This window comes from Marasmius oreades, chromosome 7, assembly GCF_018924745.1.
Source record: "Marasmius oreades isolate 03SP1 chromosome 7, whole genome shotgun sequence".
NCBI classification, from domain to species: Eukaryota; Fungi; Basidiomycota; class Agaricomycetes; order Agaricales; family Marasmiaceae; genus Marasmius; species Marasmius oreades.
This window is the reverse complement of record NC_057329.1, coordinates 1,383,805-1,401,941: the sequence shown is the minus strand read 5'-3', so window position 1 is coordinate 1,401,941 and position 18,137 is coordinate 1,383,805. Positions and strand designations below refer to the sequence as shown.

The 18,137-nt window shown below is 49.6% G+C and overlaps 5 protein-coding genes across 5 annotated transcripts; 4 read left to right on the top strand and 1 right to left on the bottom strand.

The window, feature by feature from the left end:
- Window positions 1-3,729: 3,729 nt before the first annotated feature.
- E1B28_011169 (uncharacterized protein) lies at window positions 3,730-6,671 on the top strand. The gene is made up of 19 exons (XM_043156174.1): window positions 3,730-3,859; window positions 3,918-4,090; window positions 4,152-4,164; window positions 4,219-4,268; window positions 4,327-4,444; window positions 4,520-4,699; window positions 4,761-4,829; window positions 4,883-5,053; window positions 5,114-5,134; window positions 5,195-5,208; window positions 5,270-5,315; window positions 5,383-5,454; window positions 5,540-5,605; window positions 5,678-5,736; window positions 5,913-5,922; window positions 5,993-6,066; window positions 6,138-6,182; window positions 6,269-6,366; window positions 6,491-6,671. The coding sequence occupies exons 1-18, from the start codon at window positions 3,783-3,785 to the stop codon at window positions 6,283-6,285; spliced, it is 1,275 nt and encodes a 424-aa protein (XP_043005959.1). The 5' UTR covers window positions 3,730-3,782; the 3' UTR covers window positions 6,286-6,366; window positions 6,491-6,671.
- Window positions 6,672-6,818: 147 nt separating this feature from the next.
- On the top strand, window positions 6,819-7,678 carry E1B28_011168 (uncharacterized protein; the record flags this gene model as incomplete). Its single annotated transcript, XM_043156173.1, has 5 exons — window positions 6,819-6,914; window positions 6,976-7,067; window positions 7,126-7,243; window positions 7,308-7,420; window positions 7,483-7,678. 5 exons carry the CDS (start codon window positions 6,819-6,821, stop codon window positions 7,676-7,678), a joined length of 615 nt encoding a protein of 204 aa, XP_043005958.1.
- Window positions 7,679-8,104: 426 nt separating this feature from the next.
- Window positions 8,105-8,921, bottom strand: E1B28_011167 (uncharacterized protein). The gene is made up of 2 exons (XM_043156172.1): window positions 8,707-8,921; window positions 8,105-8,636 (listed from the first exon to the last, which is right to left on the bottom strand). The coding sequence occupies exon 2, from the start codon at window positions 8,628-8,630 to the stop codon at window positions 8,118-8,120; it is 513 nt and encodes a 170-aa protein (XP_043005957.1). The 5' UTR covers window positions 8,631-8,636; window positions 8,707-8,921; the 3' UTR covers window positions 8,105-8,117.
- A 163-nt stretch (window positions 8,922-9,084) lies between these two features.
- Window positions 9,085-14,127, top strand: E1B28_011166 (uncharacterized protein; the record flags this gene model as incomplete). The annotated part of the gene is made up of 11 exons (XM_043156171.1): window positions 9,085-9,310; window positions 9,369-9,788; window positions 9,845-9,987; window positions 10,037-10,601; window positions 10,672-10,782; window positions 10,835-11,095; window positions 11,153-11,272; window positions 11,328-11,454; window positions 11,509-12,046; window positions 12,112-12,307; window positions 12,362-14,127. 11 exons carry the CDS (start codon window positions 9,085-9,087, stop codon window positions 14,125-14,127), a joined length of 4,473 nt encoding a protein of 1,490 aa, XP_043005956.1.
- A 217-nt stretch (window positions 14,128-14,344) lies between these two features.
- E1B28_011165 (uncharacterized protein) lies at window positions 14,345-14,734 on the top strand (the record flags this gene model as incomplete). The annotated part of the gene is made up of 3 exons (XM_043156170.1): window positions 14,345-14,379; window positions 14,430-14,558; window positions 14,611-14,734. 3 exons carry the CDS (start codon window positions 14,345-14,347, stop codon window positions 14,732-14,734), a joined length of 288 nt encoding a protein of 95 aa, XP_043005955.1.
- Window positions 14,735-18,137: the final 3,403 nt, after the last annotated feature.

Genomic DNA, 18,137 nt, shown 5'->3' with positions numbered 1-18,137 from the left:
GGATCATGAAACGAAATAGAGTTACAGACAAATGGCTTCAAATGATGAGGCACAGCCGGCGGATGCGGAAAAAGATCCAGCCGTGACGGTAACACGCCCCGGGAAGGCAGATCGGCAATGTTATCCTTCGTATTGACATAGTTGACTGACAACCATAGACCATTGTCCTGGAAAAGGCCTACAATCTTCCTGAGGATGGCATTCTGTTCCGAACCCCGAGATCTGCCTGCCTTTAGAGCACCCACTACACCTTGGTTGTCTGACCAGACCCGGATATGACGATGTGTGAGTTTGGCAGATATTAGTGTCCGGACAGCCAGTTCAACTGCCACCATCTCAGCCCAGCCAATATTTCGGCCTTGGGACAGCCAACCCGCCTTCAGTTCCCAGGCTAGCCACTTGCCATCCAATACAAGCCCTATTCCCCAGCTCGTGGATGCATCAACAAATAGCTCAATGCCACAGGGAGGGGGCGGACAGACAATGTGAAGCCCAACAAACTTCATGCCTAGCTTGTCCAGCCACCACTCCAGGTCCAGCCGAAGAGACGAGGAGATGCGATGTTTCTTGAAATGCGATGAAGCGGAATCCTTGAAGGAGGCACGGAAGCGGTACAGGTTGACCAGATATGCACGGCCTTCCGGAACTACCAGTGTGACATGGTTGAGGGTGCCAATGAGAGACTCAGCGTCGTCCCGCGAGCAATGAGAGGCGGAGAGCCATGAACGAAGTTTATCACGATACTTCTCCTTCTTCTGAACCGGGAGCTCAACCGTCTTGTCAGCAATAGACCAAAGAAAACCAATGTAGAGAAAAATGAACGCAAAAGGAAGGAACTTGGAGGGAGCCCAGGGCCATCCAATACGCCTGGCGGTGTCCCAGAAAAGCGATTCGTCATAGGCATAGACGAACCCAGATGACAGGGATCCCCGCACAGGAAAGCGAAAGGGGACGAAGTCATCAACCCACTTCACAATCGCGGAGACCCCCAGTTTTCGCAAGATGGCCACTTTCGCATCAGCCACACGGCCCCAGATTCCTGGAGCAGACGCTTCACCAAAGTTAAGCGCCTGGTCCAGGTGGACCTTGCCATCAACGGAAACCGCGACGAAACGCCGTACTGACGGATGGAGAGGAACATTGCGGAAGGCCGCGTCAACATCGAACACTGCAGCCTGAGTTCCCGGGGGAGAATTGGCCACAATGAGGTAGCACTCGGAGAACGTACCCCAGTGGCAGGGATACCGATCAGCGTCAATGAGCGCATTGACAGAGACGACTTGGGGGTCAACAACAGTGGGAGACAAAGGCGGGGGAGGTTTCGCTTTGGGTATGTGTGGTAGAGGGCGAGGATAGGAATGATTGATAACAATACGAAATTTTCCAGGCTTCTGTTCAACAACAGCTAAGGGAGCGACTCTGAATGGCCCGATGATGCGCTCAAGGACGATGGGGTCATACGGGGGAGATAGTCGCCCAAGCGAAACTTCCTCGGCAAATTTCGTGCGAACAATGCTCGCCTCGAACTCCGACGAAAAATGGTTGCTTGGTATAAAGGTGCGGTCGAGTTCATAGTTCTCAAGGCCAATGAGAAATCCATCGCGGATGCCTTTTGGTACATCCTCAAACTCCGGGAGCAGACCAAGCTCACCAAGGAGTTCGGACCACGCTTCATGCTTGAAGCGGGTCACAATAGGATATGGATCAGTGCTTGTGGTCCTTGGAGCAGTGCTCCTTGGAACCACAGACACCACAGCCATGGTGGAATTTGCAGCTCTGGCCCCGATTGCAACCTCTGGGCCCATTGAAGGCGAGACAATAGGAGTTGCCAGCCTTGTCTGTGTAGGACTTTCCCGTGACATGCCAGACAGCGTCCTTGTCAGAACGCTCATGCTTCCCGTACTCATGGGAACACCGGGAACCGCCAATCCAGCAGAAGTAGGGAGACCTGGATCTGGTCGGCACATACGCAGAGAGGGAGGAGCCCGAGCCAGAGTACTTTGACACAGGGGTAAGGTGGGCGACAGAGGAGGAAGAGGGGGAACGAAAGGAGCTGGCCTGCATCGACAGAGGTCTGCGGTCTCGAACAGATGCCCACAGACTCTCATCCCAGACATCCAAGCGTATGGCCTCGCTAGTGCGCCGAGCATACCACTGAGCCATGGCTGCCTGCAGGTAGTCCTTATATGCCCAGAAGAACTCCGTGAAATCATGGCGCGACCGCAACATGTCGAATAGTCCCCTGAACATCTTGGCAAGGTTAACAGCCAGAGTTGAGCCAGTGGAACGACAGCCACGTGGGATGAAGAATTTCTCCACAGCATTGGGGAAGTGGAGAGCGACGTCATGAAAGTCACCCCTCTTCAGCTCCGAGATCGCCACACAGTCTAGTTGTTTCATTGCGGATTTGGGATCTGTTGCTGCAGATGCCGGCAGATGATAGCGAAATGCCGGAGCAAACAGTGCAAGCGACACTACCCACGGCCAGCCACGAGAGAAGTTGTGAACAACCGCAATATGGATGTGGCTCATCCCGGATGAGGGGAGCACAACAGAACTTGCAGCCAAGGGGTCAAGGATGGCCATCCGAGACTTCTTGGACACAACAGCACGATCAGTCGACGAGCTAGAGTCGGACGAGCTCGAAGACGAGCTAGAAGATGAGCGGCTGCGGCGCCGATGTCTGCGGTGCTTCCGGGACCTCTTTCGGCCTCGAGAACGCGGCACATCAACATGGTCAGGACCAGTCTTGGTGCGTGGATTGATGGTGGCCCGATCTTCTGTGATACGGTTCATAGCTGGGTCCACAATCGCAAACGGGCCTGCGGGCACAAGTGAGTTAAAGCGGGGTGGCAAGCCAGCAGGCATCTTACCGCATGAAGGCATAGCACGGCTAGCCGCCGTGTCGAGTCCATGAGCTGTGCCTGCGGGCATGAGTTAGCTAGAGTGCAACAGATAGCCTGCGGGCGTACCTCCATGAGAAGAGCCGACCTGCGGGTCCTGTTGAGCGGCCACGTCCCGATCCTTCCCCTTTTCCCTGCGGGAGAAGCGAGGGGGAGAGATGGGGGTGGAGGGCGAGTGAGAGCGAGAGCGGGCGGGAACGCTGGGGGAGGGCCCTGGCTGTATGCGTGCGGAACCGGCAGTAGAACCCGTGGGCTGAGTTGTAGATGCGCCAGCAGAGCCAGGGATGTCATCCTCTGTGGAGCGGGCATCCGGATTGGGAGCAGAGGTGACACACGGGGGAGCAGCAGGGGACGTGTCGTGGAGAGGAATTGGATCATCGCTAAAATGGTCGTTGATGTCGTCCTCGACGTCATCGTCGCCCGCCGTTGCAAATCTGCCGTGGAGACCGCGTCTTCTCACCACATTGACCGGTTGAGGCCTAGGACGTAAACGAATTGAAGGAGCAGCCATAGCAGCCGATGATGAAGTCATAGAGAGCGAGAAGCAGAACTGCGAAAGGAGGTGAAAAACAAGCGTAGAGAGCGAAGATAAAGGAAGGGCAAGTGAAGAGCGGAAGAGATGAGGGAGGGGAACGCGTCGAAACAAGGTTCGTCGTCAGTGTATGGACGTCGAACGCGAGCAGATGGTGGTGCGAAGAGAAGATGCGGTGACCGTTACGGTCACACGCATCCACCTGAAAACACGTCTTCGTACCTGACCGGTCCGAATACTACACGTACCGGCCCGTTATTTAAAAAGCTTCCACGCATGTGAAATCGGCGGCAACGCTCCCGGTTGTCTATTTCCACCCGTCCTCTCCTCCCTCAGCAACATCCTAGATGGGTAACCCGACAGCACAGACCAAGAACACTCTTTCGGTACGAGATAATAGGACTGGGAAAACATACGAGATACCGTACGTTGGCATAACCATCCCAGGGAGATTCTTTTGATGACCAGGTTGTGTATAATAGAATTGAAGACAATACCGTCCCAGCAACGGCGTTCAATTCAATTCAAGCACCTCGAGCAGCGAACGAGCGAGAAGAAAATGAAACCGAAAAGGGCTTGAGAGTTTCGGACAAGGGGTTTTTGAATACGGCTGTGATGAGGAGTGAGATCACATATATCGATGGCGAAGCAGGAGGTGCGTGACATTAGACTCGCAACAACCGACCACAACCCGTTCTCAACGCGTATGTCGACAGTTCTTCGGTACAGGTGAGACGGAGGCGACATAGATATACCTCTCGGGAAGGCTGAGTTGGTTTGCAGAGGATACCCAATTGAACAACTTGCTACTCGGTCATCCCACCTCGAAACCGGTACGTTCCTGACCAGTCCTCGATGATTATGATTTGTGTATCACTTCCTTCATTCTAGCCTATCTCTTGATATACGGCTCATTACCCACTGCCCCACAATTCAAAACCTTCCAAGATGAAGTCATGCACCATTCATATGTACACTCCGATGCAGCCCAGTTCTTCCGTTCGTTCCGGTTCGTCAATTTGTTTCCTGAAAGCTATCCGTTTCAATGCTTTCGTCGCATTAACATACGCTCTCCCCTCTCCAGTTATGACGCCCACCCAATGTCAATCCTCACCAGCGCATTCGCATACATGGGTTCATACTACAATGAAGCGAATCCTTCTCTCCAAGGGCAAAATTTGTATACAGCCGGATCCAAGGAGTCGTTTGAGACTATGGATAAACAGATATATCGGTTGATCGGGAAGGCGACTACGTTGGCTGCGTAAGTTTTATCACTTTTGCCTTTCACGTCGGACATGACAATCTTCACGGATAACTTGAAGGATGGCGTACCGAGTCCGACAAGGAAGGGAGTTTGTTATTCCACCCCATGGTTTAAGCTATACTGGCTCGTAAGTTCCGGCCTTGGGAGGCATGATTGAAATGACTAACAGTACGTCAAAAGTTTCCTGTACCAGATGGATCATCTCGGCCAGGAAGGATACAAACCGAATCCTGTTCTGGAAAAGGCGCTCGATGTGCTTTTCCTACTACATGCCGACCATGAGCTGAATGCGTCTGCTACGACTGTTCTACAGACGGGGAGTTCCCTTGTTGACCCGTATTCTGCTATTGCGTGAGTTTTGAGCTTTACACATCCACCTAAAATAAAGCTGACTGGGTGATATTCATTCAGGGCTGGTTGTGCATCACTCTAGTGCGTTTCTTTGAATTATATGATTCTCAATTGCTCATATACACCTTGAACCTGCAATAGCGGGCCATTGCACGGTTCGTCTCGATTACTCTCGACAGTATGAAGCCTAACTCTGAGAAATTCCATTTCTTACAGGAGGGGCGAATGAAGCCGTGATTCGAATGTTGATCTCCATAGGGCGGTAAGGATTCCTGACCTCACAGCGAGAACGGTTGTAATTCCAACTGCATTTCCCCCTTCTTTTGTAGCCCCGAAAACGTACCAGCATTCCTCGAAGCTGTCAAAAGAAGAGAAAGGGTTTTGTCTGGATTTGGTCACCGGTTGGTGTTTCACTTTCGGTTTTTAGGCGGTACCGAATCGTTCTAACAGTAATCTTCTGTCTGTCTGTCTGTCTGGATATCATAGGGTGTACAAAACCTCTGATCCACGGTCGTTCATTGTACGGAAGACAGCCGACGAGGTGTTCAAAATGTGAGTGGGATTATCTTCAGTACATGTCTTCATACTTGATGGACTGATTGACATATATGGCGCATAATGCAGAACCGGCAAAGACGAGCTGCTCGAGACCGCCATGGCCCTTCACGAGGCAGCCATGAAAGATGAGTATTTCATCAAACGAAGGCTAGCACCCAACGTTGATTTTTGGTAAGAGTCATACTCGTGTTTCTTGTTCCGAACATGTTGACTGAACGTGGTTTGCAGGAGGTAAGCGGTGTTTTCCTTTAAAATCTCAATCTGTACGCGTTCCGCTCACACGTGTAGTGGACTCATTTACCGAGCGATGGGTACGCAGTGACTTTTCCTCCCGGAAATGACGAGCATCCGGAATTCATTCATTATCAATTCATATAACAGGCTTTCCTTTGGACTTTTTCCCGGTGTTGTTTGCGGTACCCCGTGTGGTCGGTTGGTTGGCACACTGGCGTCAGGTACGTTTATCCGCGACGCTCAGATCAGGTCCGCCTTTGTCGACTTTTGCTTACCCAACAATCTGGTCTAGATGATGCTCCAACCAGGAGGGGTCAAAATTTGGCGGCCAAGACAGGTGATGAGCGGTCTCTCCTGTGATCTGAATCTGGACGGATCTCTGACCGACTCTTCCCCTCCTTTTCGTCTTCCGTTGGATTATAGGTTTACGTTGGATCTAGTAAACGAGATTATGTATCTGTTGAAGATCGTGTTCCTGTTGAAGGAATGAAGAAAGAGCCATCTGCAGTAGTTCACTCAGGGTGAGTAACTTTTGTTTTGCTCAGGATTGTTCTATTCTGTGAACAATGTCATGATGTGTCCATGGCAACTACTAATACGGCTTGTCGTATTTGACGTTTTTCTGACCACCTATTATGATGCTAGGATTTCGAAAAGAACAATGCTTGCGACGTTCAAATGGGCGAAGCTATAAGTTTAAAGCGTAGCTCAAAGGGTGGTAAGGGGTCGACCGTTACTTATTCCATCCATTCTTGATATTTAATTATTTAAATTTACTGTGCTTACGACATGTCGAGATGAAACGTATTGATGGTTACGGTATTTTGACATGTTTGGACATGCAGCCCACACGCCCTTTTTGAAGAGCGGTGTTGATTAAATTTCTTTTCGTCCCCCTACCTTCCTTTGCAACTCCCCGAGTGTATAAAACCGACTCCTCCCACCTCTTTCTTACCACGAAGCGATACTCATCATGTTCGCCACATTCATTACTGTCGCTCTTTTCGCTGCTGCGTCTGTCCAGAACGTTCTGGCTGATTACACCCTAGCGACCCCTTCATTGACTCAGGTGTGTTAATAATCCTGACAATCGGCTTTTTTTGCTCAAAGCTGACGGACTTGTACCACAGTGTCAAGACGCTGCCATTACCTGGGAGGGCGCTAAGGGACCTGTTAACATCATTGCAGTCCCTGCTAGCGATGCCTGCAATGGCAACATCCTGTGAGTAGCACCTGTTGTCTCACTCATTCTTTCACCGACAATATCTCTCCCTTCGTAGTGCCGACTTGGGTGATCATGACGGTAACTCTTATACTTGGAAGGTCGATGTTCCCGCGGGCACGAAACTTGTGCTCACCTCTTTAGACACTGAGGATGTGGAAGCTTGGTCTGGCGAGGTATGTAATTCAGGTTATCCATTCCTATTTCCTTCTTTTATGCTTATATGGCTTTACTATATAGATCACTGTTCAGCCCAGTGATGATGACAGTTGTGTCCGTGCCGAATTCAAGACTGCCTCATCTGCCTCCAGCTCCGCTTCTTCTACTGCCAGCAGCAGTGAGGCTGCCGGAACGTGAGTTCTTTTATGCTCTCATGTGAACGGGCTGAATTAACATGTCTACGCCCCTTTCTTAGTTTGGTCGTCACTCCAACTAAAGCCGCGTCCTCTTCGTCTTCCACCGGTTCGACGGGCTCCACTGGTAACAGTAATGGACCCGTGGGTGGTGTTGCCAACGACCCTTACACTTCAAGTAACGGTGCTCTTCGCCAAACCACTACGCCCGTGCTTATTCTCGGCGCCATCGGCGCTGTTCTCGCTGCTTCCCTTTGAAGCCATTATACCCCGGATGACTTAATGCTTAGTCTCATCGTCCTTCTTTGTCCATAGTAATCCTTGCTGATATACCGTGTGTATCCACTCTTTACCATGGTGATACGCCCTGGTGTCGGCGCTGGGTATCATCGTGGTGTTCAAACTTTCCCTTTTTTATCATTATCCTCTATTTTTCTTTCCTCAGGTCTGGAGTCATGAGCTGTGTCTTCTGTATCGTAGAACAGTACTCTGGGGAAGAGATTTCTTTGCTGTTGATTCTTCTTTCTCGATGGTGCTGTTCCTTCTTTTTGGTCGGTGGGCATTGTGTTTTACTGTCGAGTAGAAGCTGGTGACGTCTGCAGCTTTAAATCCCTACCCGAAATAACCGTTGCGTACAATATGTGCTTATACTTCTGCATTACACATCGTTTTCTCACTAAAGCTACATTAAGGATGCTCAAAATTCCGGTACGCGTTTCATGAGCAGAGTCCCATCTTTGGACGTGGCTTGTTCCGCTCCTCGGTAAAACGCGAATTGGAATAAAGGTCCGCTGTCATCCTCCAAATCGTATCCTTGTCCAGTCCATAGCGGTTCTCCTAAATCACATTGCACCTGTCCGTTCTTGACGGCCAAAAGCCCCTCGGGATCGGACGAAACACCCTTTTGGAATTCATTGAAATCCAGAGTTAGATGGGAGAAGCCCGTTATCTGGAGGTAAGGCTTAAAGAGCTTGAGCAATTCCTGATTCTCCGCGCTCTCAATCCACTTTTGATGAGCTGCGACGGATTCCCAGCCTGATATCAAGTAGATGGTGGAAGATGAAGATGAGCGCGTCACGTCTGAGTAGAAGAGGACAGGGTACGATGACCATGAGGATTGGGATTCTTGGACTCGTTTAAAGAGGGTTGGAAGGGGGTCGGATGTGATGGCTGTGTTGATTTGGAAGGTTGCGAATTCGGTGATGGGCATGGGGGTCTGAATCGAAGTTAAAGGTATTGTCTTAAGGTGAGAGGGCCTCAGAAGTTTTGAAACGAGTACTACTTACAGATGGAGCTTACGCGTACATCTGAACCACTGTTTAAGCTAGCTTTGACGCCGTATCCTTTTTACTCTGTGCCTCTATGAAAGTTGCCTGTGCCGTGTGGGAGCACTACACGACAAAACAACTCACTACTGTGCTAAGGTACTAGATATTGCGAAGTCGTACACCTGCGCTCACGGGAACGGCGAGGAAGGCAGTCAGAGTGGGTATTCGTGGGTTACAGCCAGCGGACCGAACGGGCTCTAATTTGCCTGCGACGGGACAATCGATCGGCCCGATTTTTATTTTTCCCCCCTTGCAGTGGGTCCACATCTATCGAGTACACCTGTTTCGAAATCCCAAACGTTCGAACTTCATAGCATACAAGGAAGAATGTCGAAAATGTTAACCATTCCAGGTCCATCCTATCTCTCAACATCTAAACGCCAGACGCTCCTTAAACAGCTCCAAGGAATCAACCAGTCTATCGCCAATGTTGACGCGATATACTTGCATCTAGTCAAACTGAACGGTTCTCATCGGTTGGATATCGAACAGAGAGACACGTTGGATCGATTGCTGCAGTATGGTGAAAATGCCGGATCGAGATTGGGAAAGAAGCTTGAAGGTATTCTTGTTCGTCCACTCGCATTTCACGCCGCTTTCTTACACGTATCCAAACTCAGAAAAGCACCCAACCAGTGGCCAACTTCTTCTCTTCGTACTTCCACGACCCGGTTCGATATCTCCCTGGTCGTCCAAGGCTACAGATATTGCTGGCATATGCAACTTGGGCTGTGTCATACAGCGTATCGAACGCGGTGTTGTTTTCCTTCTCACTTTCAATGACGATGCGAAAGAGACAGAGGTAGTCGATATTTCCCCGTTCGCGCCTCATTTACACGACAGAATGACTCAATCTATTCATCGAAATATACTGCCACCATCCGAGGAAATTTTTCATACTTCTTCGATGACAAAGCGAAAACCTCTTACGACGATTGACCTCCTTTCACATAATACGCGCGAAGGGAGAGTTTCGGTGCTTCGACAAGCAAACGTGGATCTGGGCCTTGCGTTGAGTGACAGTGATGTTGAATACCTAGGTTGGCCTTTCTACGCTTCCTTATGTCCCTTACCTGAAGTTTAAAGCGCACCATAGCCAAGGGATACGCAGAAACTCTCCAACGAAACCCTACAGATGCTGAGCTGTTCATGTTCGCTCAGGTCAATAGCGAACATTGCAGACATAAAATATTTAACGCTGAATGGACTCTGGATGGTGAGATCATGACAGGGGAGGGTGTACGTGGACTCATTCTCCAAATATTCTGACTAAACGTTATTGTCTTAGAAACGCAAAGATGGCTCTGGAGGCTCTCTTTTTGGCATGATTCGAAACACCGAAAAATCTCTCAACGCTCAAGGGAAGAACAACACAATCTCTGCCTACAGTGACAACGCGGCCGTCTTTGAGGGTCACGATGCATATCGCTTCAGCCCTGCACCTTCCGGATCCTCTACAGCTACTAGTGTGCTGTCCTATACCCCAACCTCCAATTCAGAACCCACCCCGATTCTGATTAAAGTAGAAACTCACAACCACCCGACGGCTGTTTCACCTTACCCTGGGGCGGCTACCGGCGCCGGTGGTGAAATCCGAGATGAATCAGCTACCGGTAGAGGATCAAGAACGAAAGCGGGCCTGGTCGGGTTTATTACCAGCCCATTGTGTATACCAGATTTCACACATGATTGGGAAAAAGATGGGGAGCGAGATGGTGTTGGGAAACCGGTTCACATTGCGAGTGCTTTGGATATTATGTTAGAGGGTCCTTTGGGCGCAGCAGATTTCAGTAATGAATTTGGTAGACCTGGGTTGGGTGGGTTTTGGAGAGTTTTCCTGCAAAGAGAAGAAGGTGGGTTTCTCTTCATTCAAATATTCTCGTATACGAACTGGCTTTTTGACAACAACAAAAAAAATAATAGCTACCACTAACAAGATTACCTATCGAGGGTACCACAAACCCGTAATGCTTGCCGGAGGGATGGGAACAGTTCGGCCAGAGCTGGCGGTGAAACCTCCACCTTTCCCAAGAGGTACGGTTTCATCCTCTTTCGAAAGGGTATTCACCAACTGGGCGTTGACTAGAGCCAGGCGCGGATCGTGAGCGAACAGCTTACAAGAGGAAACCTGTCAGCCCTGGAACACATCTCGTGGTGCTCGGCGGCCCTGGGATGCTGATCGGCCTGGGTGGAGGCGCTGCCAGTAGTCAACAGGGAGTCTCTAAAGTCTCAAGCAAAAACGAGGACAGCAAGAAACGTCAGGAACTTGACTTTGGAAGCGTACAAAGAGATAATGCAGAGATGGAAAGAAGAGCACAGGGAGTCATCGAGGGGTGCGTTGCATTAGGTGCTGGTAGTTACCTCCCTCCGTTCCGAGTGTGTTTTAACGCTTTGCCCCATTCAGCGAAAAACCCGATTCTCTCGATCCACGACGTCGGAGCTGGAGGTCTCTCGAATGCGTTACCAGAACTTGTACATGATTCAGGTTTGGGAGCCTACATCAATTTGAATCGTATTGCTGTTGGTGAGCGACATGCTCTTTGGTTTTCTGGCTCATCTAACGGTAGTGATGACATTAGCGGATTCTTCAATGTTGCCGATGGAAATTTGGTGTAACGAATCGCAGGAGCGCTATGTGCTCGCAATCGACGCAGATGCGGATGGCATTGCTCTGAATGTGTTTGAAGAGATATGTCGTAGAGAACGGTGGGGTTATTTATTGGCTTCCTCCAATTTCCCCTTTACTAATAGACATCCCAGGTGTCCCTACTCCCTGGTCGGCCATGCAACCCTAAACGAGACTCTCGTCGTTCGAGATGAGGAACGACAGGAGGACGTTATCAGAGTCGATATGAGTGTTCTATTCGGAGGCGTCGAGAGGATGAAGAGAAGTGATAATCACGTTCCTCCCGCGGCATCCTTCGTTACCCACTCAAGTGAAGCGACCCCAAAGATTGACCTTTCAGAAGCAATAACCCGCCTCCTCCAATTTCCTGCAATCGGGTCCAAATCTTTCCTCATCACCATTGGAGATCGTAGCATTACGGGATTGGTAACCAGAGACCAGATGATAGGGCCTTGGCAAGTTCCAGTCGCGGATGTAGCGGTCGTTCGGGCGGGTTACTCTACCCCCGTAGGAACAGGGAGACTGCGTTGTTTTGCGGGAGAGGCATTTTCGTCAGGTGAAAGGCCGCCGTTGGCTTTGCTTGATCCAGGTGCTTCGGCACGAATGGCTCTCGCCGAATCACTGACCAATTTGGCTGCTGCTTATATTGGATGTGGTGTCGGGGATTCGGAGGTTAGTTGGCTTCCCTCTTCCTCCCCCCGCGTACAATTCGTTATAGATCTTGATTATTTCAACAGAACTCGGGCAACCCCCTCAATAAAATCAAACTGAGTTGTAACTGGATGTCGGCCGCCTCTAAATCCGGTGAGGGAGCTGCTTTATACGATGCAGTACAAGCCATAGGTATGGATTTAGCTGTCAAATTGGGTGTCGGCGTTCCTGTCGGGAAGGACAGCATGAGCATGAGGATGGGCTGGAGAGAATACGTTGACGGTATGTGTTTTCATCTGAACAAAGGAGTTAGTCTGAAATGTCACATTGGGACAGACCGCGAAATCGAGAAAGAGGTATCAGCGCCTGTAACCCTCGTCGTTACCGCGTTCGCTGCTGTCCAAGACGTTCGGGAAACGTGGACGCCTCAAATTAAAGTGGCCGAAGAAACAGAGACCATCCTCGTCTTCGTAGATCTCGCTTCGGGTAAACAACGAATGGCAGGCTCATCACTCGCACAAGTGTTTTATCCGAAAGTCTCACTGTCTTTCTACTCTGAAGAACCGACGCCCGATTTAACAGGAGCAGACACCGACTCTTTCGTCGTGTTCTTCCGAGTGACACAGGTTATAAGGGCCAAATATCCCGGAATGGTATTGGCGTATCATGATAGGAGTGACGGTGGTCTGTTTGGCGGTGTGGTTGAAATGGCATTCGCTGGGAGATGCGGAATTGAAATTTCTCTTGACTCGGTCGTTCAGGATGATGTTACAAAGGAGGAAGAGGCACTGGTGAGAGCACTCTTCAATGAGGAACTGGGTGCTTTGTTCCAGATTCGGAAGCGCGACCTGGCGAAGTTCAAAGAGGTATTCACGTCTGCGGGTTTCTCTACCGAGACATCGTTGCATGTGGTTGGTTCCCCTACTACGCAAGCACACATTATCTTCACACTCAACGGAAAACCGGTCTACACCAACACCCGAGAGACGCTGGAGAAGCTGTGGAGCGAAACTTCGTTCAGGATGCAACAGATCCGAGATAATGCACAGTGCGCCCAAGAGGAATTCGCTCTCATTGATGATGCCGGCTATCGAGGGATTTACTACGAGCCGTCCTTTGGACCCACTTCACCAATAACAGGAAGGCCCTCTCCGGCGGGAGCATCGACTCCGATCCCTTCTCCAGAAAAGCTTCTTGTTCACCGACCAAAAGTGGCGGTGCTGAGAGAGCAAGGAGTGAACGGGCATGTGGAAATGGCTTGGGCTTTCTATGCCGCTGGATTTGAGGCTGTCGACGTGCATATGTCGGACATTCTTGGGTATTTGACTCCCTCATTCTCAACACCTTCTTCCAATGCCGTCGCCCTGGTCTCCGCGTCCTCTCACAAATCACTATCACTCTCGGACTTTGTCGGACTAGTCGCTTGTGGCGGATTCTCCTATGGAGATGTTTTGGGTGCTGGTAAAGGGTGGGCAAATTCCGTGTTGATGAATTCACGCGCAAGAGCGGAATTCGAGGGGTTCTTTAGAAGGAAGGACACGTTTACACTGGGCATTTGTAACGGATGTCAATTCTTGAGTGCGTTGGTTAGAGGAGGAGTTGACCTAGGCGATGGCGATGGCGATGATGTTTCCCAAGCACATGGCACGACCTCCACAGAGTGGCCAGAGTTCAAATCCAATCGTTCAGAACGATTCGAAGCACGGGTTTCCATGGTCGAAGTAGTCGATAACCCAGTCACTCGTCGGTCTGTCTTTTTACGAGACATGAGGAACTCGAAATTACCTGTTGCAATCGCACATGGGGAAGGCAGAGCGTCGTTCTTACCTTCTGGTGCTTCTTCCAATGCGGTTGCTGTGAGGTATGTGGACTCGAAAGGGCTCCCTACCACGCGTTACCCTTTGAACCCGAATGCGTCACCAGGTGGTGTGACGGGCATACAAAGTCGAGATGGGAGGGTGCTGGCAATGATGCCACATCCGGAGAGGGTTACTTGCTTGGAGAGTAATAGTTGGTACCCTCCTCGAATGAAAGACGAAGGATGGAATGATATGGGACCGTGGTTTAGAATGTTCTTGAGTGCACGAGGATGGTGCCAATAGTTGCGATAGCTATTCTCCGCCTGGGTACTACGAGGTTCATTCTTCGGGTCAAGCAGAAACATCCCGAAAAATCGTGCCATGGAGGCTAATGTGGCATAGGTACAATACGAATAATGTACAAGATCAAGTGGTGTATACTTAGACAGGAAACGTGTCACTACTGTTGTTGTTGGCTGTTGACACATGATCCGGTACTTCCATCTTCAAAACCACCATCATGTCTCCAGAAGCGACGAGCGAATGGCACACAGTGCAAGTTTCATATTTATCTGTAAATCAATCAGCTTAACGTGTGTAATCAGTACGGTTCAGATACCTTTTGCCTCGGAGAAGCATGCTTTGATAGCAAAAAGCTCTATCGAGGTGGATCCTGAACTACAACCTCACGCGGTAAAGAGAGCTATGTTAGTCGAAGGCAACGTACTTCACGCGTTTGTTAATCCGATCCATGAAGGAATATTTCTCACTGAGACTCTGCAATAGCGAATTCACTACACTTACAATACGTCTCGCACGATTGACAGTCAATGCGTTCCTGGAGAACGTCGCCCTCGTAGTCCGTACAATAGAACATTTTGGTACAGAGGCCGAACAGCGACATTCATGATATTCAAATTTTTGACCCGCTACAACGACATACGATATACAAAGTTAATTTACTCAAGTGATCAGCTTTGGGAAACGAGACTTGATCAGATTTCCAATGCAGCATTCTTCCTCCAATATAATATCAATCAACATGGGCCATTCTTTAAGTGTTTTTACCAAGTCTTTAATCCTCTTTGGCTCCCTGCGCCTTCTTCTTGTTCTTCTTACTCTCCCGTAAACTTTTCGTTAACAGGTCTTTGAGTTCCTCGTCTTCAAGCTCCTTCTCCGTCTTTACAAGTTCAGGCTTATACCAGATGGGAGGATGAGTAATGAGTGAGGGCCCGTTGGGTAAGAGTGCAATAGTGAAGTGGTAGGCGGCGACAAAAGTGTTAGAAGGCGCGTATCTATTCAAGTGAGTCAGAACACGCGAATGAAACGGTACAAGGCACCTCGAATAACTTACACAACCTCATATGGCTTGACCAGACTGTGTTGGACAGCTTCTTGCAACCCCATACGCGCACGCTTCTCGTCTTCGAGAACACGGATGTTGAATGGGAAAGCGCCAGCCTTCTTCTGCACCTCTGAGAACACCGCACGTGAGTTCTTCATCTTGAGCTGATATGTCACACTAGAATCCCTCTGGTAGATCGTGGTCCTTGATTCTTCTACACGAGCCTGCATGCGGACGATAAACCAGTTTTCCAACTCAGTAACAAAAGTTTCTGACCTTTCCATCCTCCCCGGTGGAGACGAGGATGTCGATGCCATACACTTCACCCTCGGCAAACGTGCAAGCCTCGAAATCGCGCTTCTGAGCCTCGCTTGGGTTCAATATGATTCGCTTCTTGCCGTCGATTACGTTTTGTGTCTGCTGGCAAGACAACATACCTAAATGAAGAGGGAGATTATAACATTAGTCTAGATCGGGCATGATCATCAATACACGCACCCTCTACTGGTTTACAATCCCAGGCCGAGGCAACTTTCTGTATGGCCTCCGTGACCGCCCAGTTTTTGGTTCCTGCTTTAACTAAACGCATAGCTATCTCAGCAGAATGCCATGCTGCACTGAGAGCATCTGCCCTTCGTCCCACCACGGGGTTTTCTTTACTGGCACCGATGACGATGGTTTCAGCACTGACAGCAGCAAAACCGTCAATGTGAGCTCCAATGTGGATCTTCACGACATCGTCTTTTGCTAAAGTTTGCGAGGATTGGGGGTCGGACCTAGGATTAACAGAAAGAGACCGAACATCGGTTAAAATCGTCATAATCGGTGGTACCTAAACGACACGCACTCGAGAGGTGAGAAGTGGGAAACGGTGTTGTTGACGGAGATGCTAGTGGGGAAGGCAATACCTGGACTCAGAGAGTTAGAGCGAACTCGAGGATGAGAAAGACAGGGTTAATGATCGCACCTTTTGGAACTTTCACTCCCTTAACTGCTTTATTATAAACCGCACCAGTTCCTTGCTCGATGAGCTTATCTCCTTCGATGCAAAGATCCAAGATTCTTGCTCCATCGACGGCGAGTTCGATTAGCTTTTTCATGACATCGCGGACGATATCTGCGGCCGTCTAGCGAAAATATTGTAATCGCACGTAAGGGGGACGACCAAGGGGAAAAATAGTTGTACGAACCTTGTACTTCGTCAAATCGGCTTCAGGGAAGGAAGTAGATTTTTTGCTTTCTGCCTCGACGACAGGTTTCTCTGCATCAGACATAGTAGTGAAGTTGTGAGTTTGGGAAAAAAAGTCTTGTGGACGGAACGAGACGAGGGCAGGAGCTAGGTAAACGAACTAGGTATTTCTGAATGGGGAAGGCACCAGGGTCCCAGGATGAAGATACCGGTGACTATGACCGAGCGTTTTCCTTACCACGTTACCCCGCCCACTCACTGGTCGGTATACAACTCAACCAGTAGTACGTTATACGCAAGGTTCTCATGAAGACTCAGGCGAATCTTCACGACCACGACCACGACCACAGCCGGCTCCCTTGAACATTGACCTCCCACTAATCGACTCGTTTCCCTCTGGGAGTGTTTCTGCCAGAAGTTCTATAACCTCTTCCAATCCTTGGATACCCAGTCAAGACGATCTATCTCTCGAAAGCTCGACTAAAAAAACCTGATCTATCGCTACTGCAGGAGTCACCCACCTCCACCTCTTCACCTCCGTCAACCTATTCCACTTCCAAGTCGCCGCTCTCCTCACGGTCTTATAGCTACATTCTACCCCCCACCCCGATACCCACATTTGCGTACCAAAGTCATCCTCAAGATCACTCAAGACTAAAATCGGCTTGGGAAGCGATGCTTTCTCATAGGTTTTTAGCCTCTCAACTTGTCACTGTCCTCCCTTTTTATCTTTCATCATGCTTTACTGATGTCAAAACGCATGCACCGTTAAACATACCACTGCCGCCCAATTCACCTGGTTCACGACTTCCAAGAATTCGCGACTCGGGAACATTCGATCTCGAAAGTCATTTTAAACTTCATGCTACAGCTAGCCGCCATTCGGATTCTGAAGAACATGCAAGTCGCGATTCCTGCACCTCTCAATCCCGGAAATCTGCGTCGAACTGGGCTTCTATGCATTTGGCGAGAGCTGTTCAAATGGTAGTAGGCTGTAAAGAGGCGATATGGGTTGAGTACGAAAGGATGTATAGCCCAGACCTACCACCGGTCACCACTGGCCGTCGTAAAGACGGGCGCTATCAGGTTTCCAACAAATCCATAGCAAAAGAAAGCTTTGATTGGGCATGGGCGAACTGGGAAAGGTACGTGATCTTCTCACCGGGCTTAGCTATTCCTTCAATTCAAGTGCCGAACAGCGACATGATGGATCGCATTGGAATGCGAGAGCATCTTGCCTCGGAGCTTACATGGCCCGAGGCACCAGGTGAACGACCAGATTGGCGAGTTTGGAGGAACTCCGTTGACATGAAACCCGTCGACGAAATGAAGGCACGAAAGGACTTGTGTAGATCACTGCGCGGGTTCGTCGCGCGGAAACCCCACTGATATACCTCTCACCCCTACTCTTGAATTCGACTCTGGAAGCCATACAAGGACCAACATCACCTTCAGTTTAAGGATATCTACTTTGCTCCATCTATCGTTAGGCATTTGCACGCCTTCCACTGCCAGTATCAGCATCTATATGGATCAGGTATAATTGCACGCTTATTGTGGGTCCTTCGGTTGCGTACTGTACTGTCAACGTTCTGGTCTTTTTCTGTGTTACATGTATTATCATCCACGGCGGCTGCCGGTCGGAACTTGAATTCGAAACTGTATAAAGTAAGTAAGATCGACCTCCAACGCCAATCCAACGCTTACGATGAAGACACAGGTATGTCTGCTAGCGTTATTAACGAAAATAGGATACTAAAGTAGCGACCTCGCGTTTAA

What these genes read in the sequence shown, in the direction of transcription:
- E1B28_011169 (XM_043156174.1), top strand. Translation starts at nt 3,783, where the DNA reads ATGGGTAACCCGACAGCACAGACCAAGAACACTCTTTCGGTACGAGAT. An exon ending in CAGTTCTTCCGTTCGTTCCG is followed by an intron (nt 4,445 to 4,519) that starts GTTCGTCAATTT and finishes TCCCCTCTCCAG; the next exon opens with TTATGACGCCCACCCAATGT. An exon ending in GGTTGGCACACTGGCGTCAG is followed by an intron (nt 6,067 to 6,137) that starts GTACGTTTATCC and finishes AATCTGGTCTAG; the next exon opens with ATGATGCTCCAACCAGGAGG.
- E1B28_011167 (XM_043156172.1), bottom strand. Translation starts at nt 8,630, where the DNA reads ATGCCCATCACCGAATTCGCAACCTTCCAAATCAACACAGCCATCACA.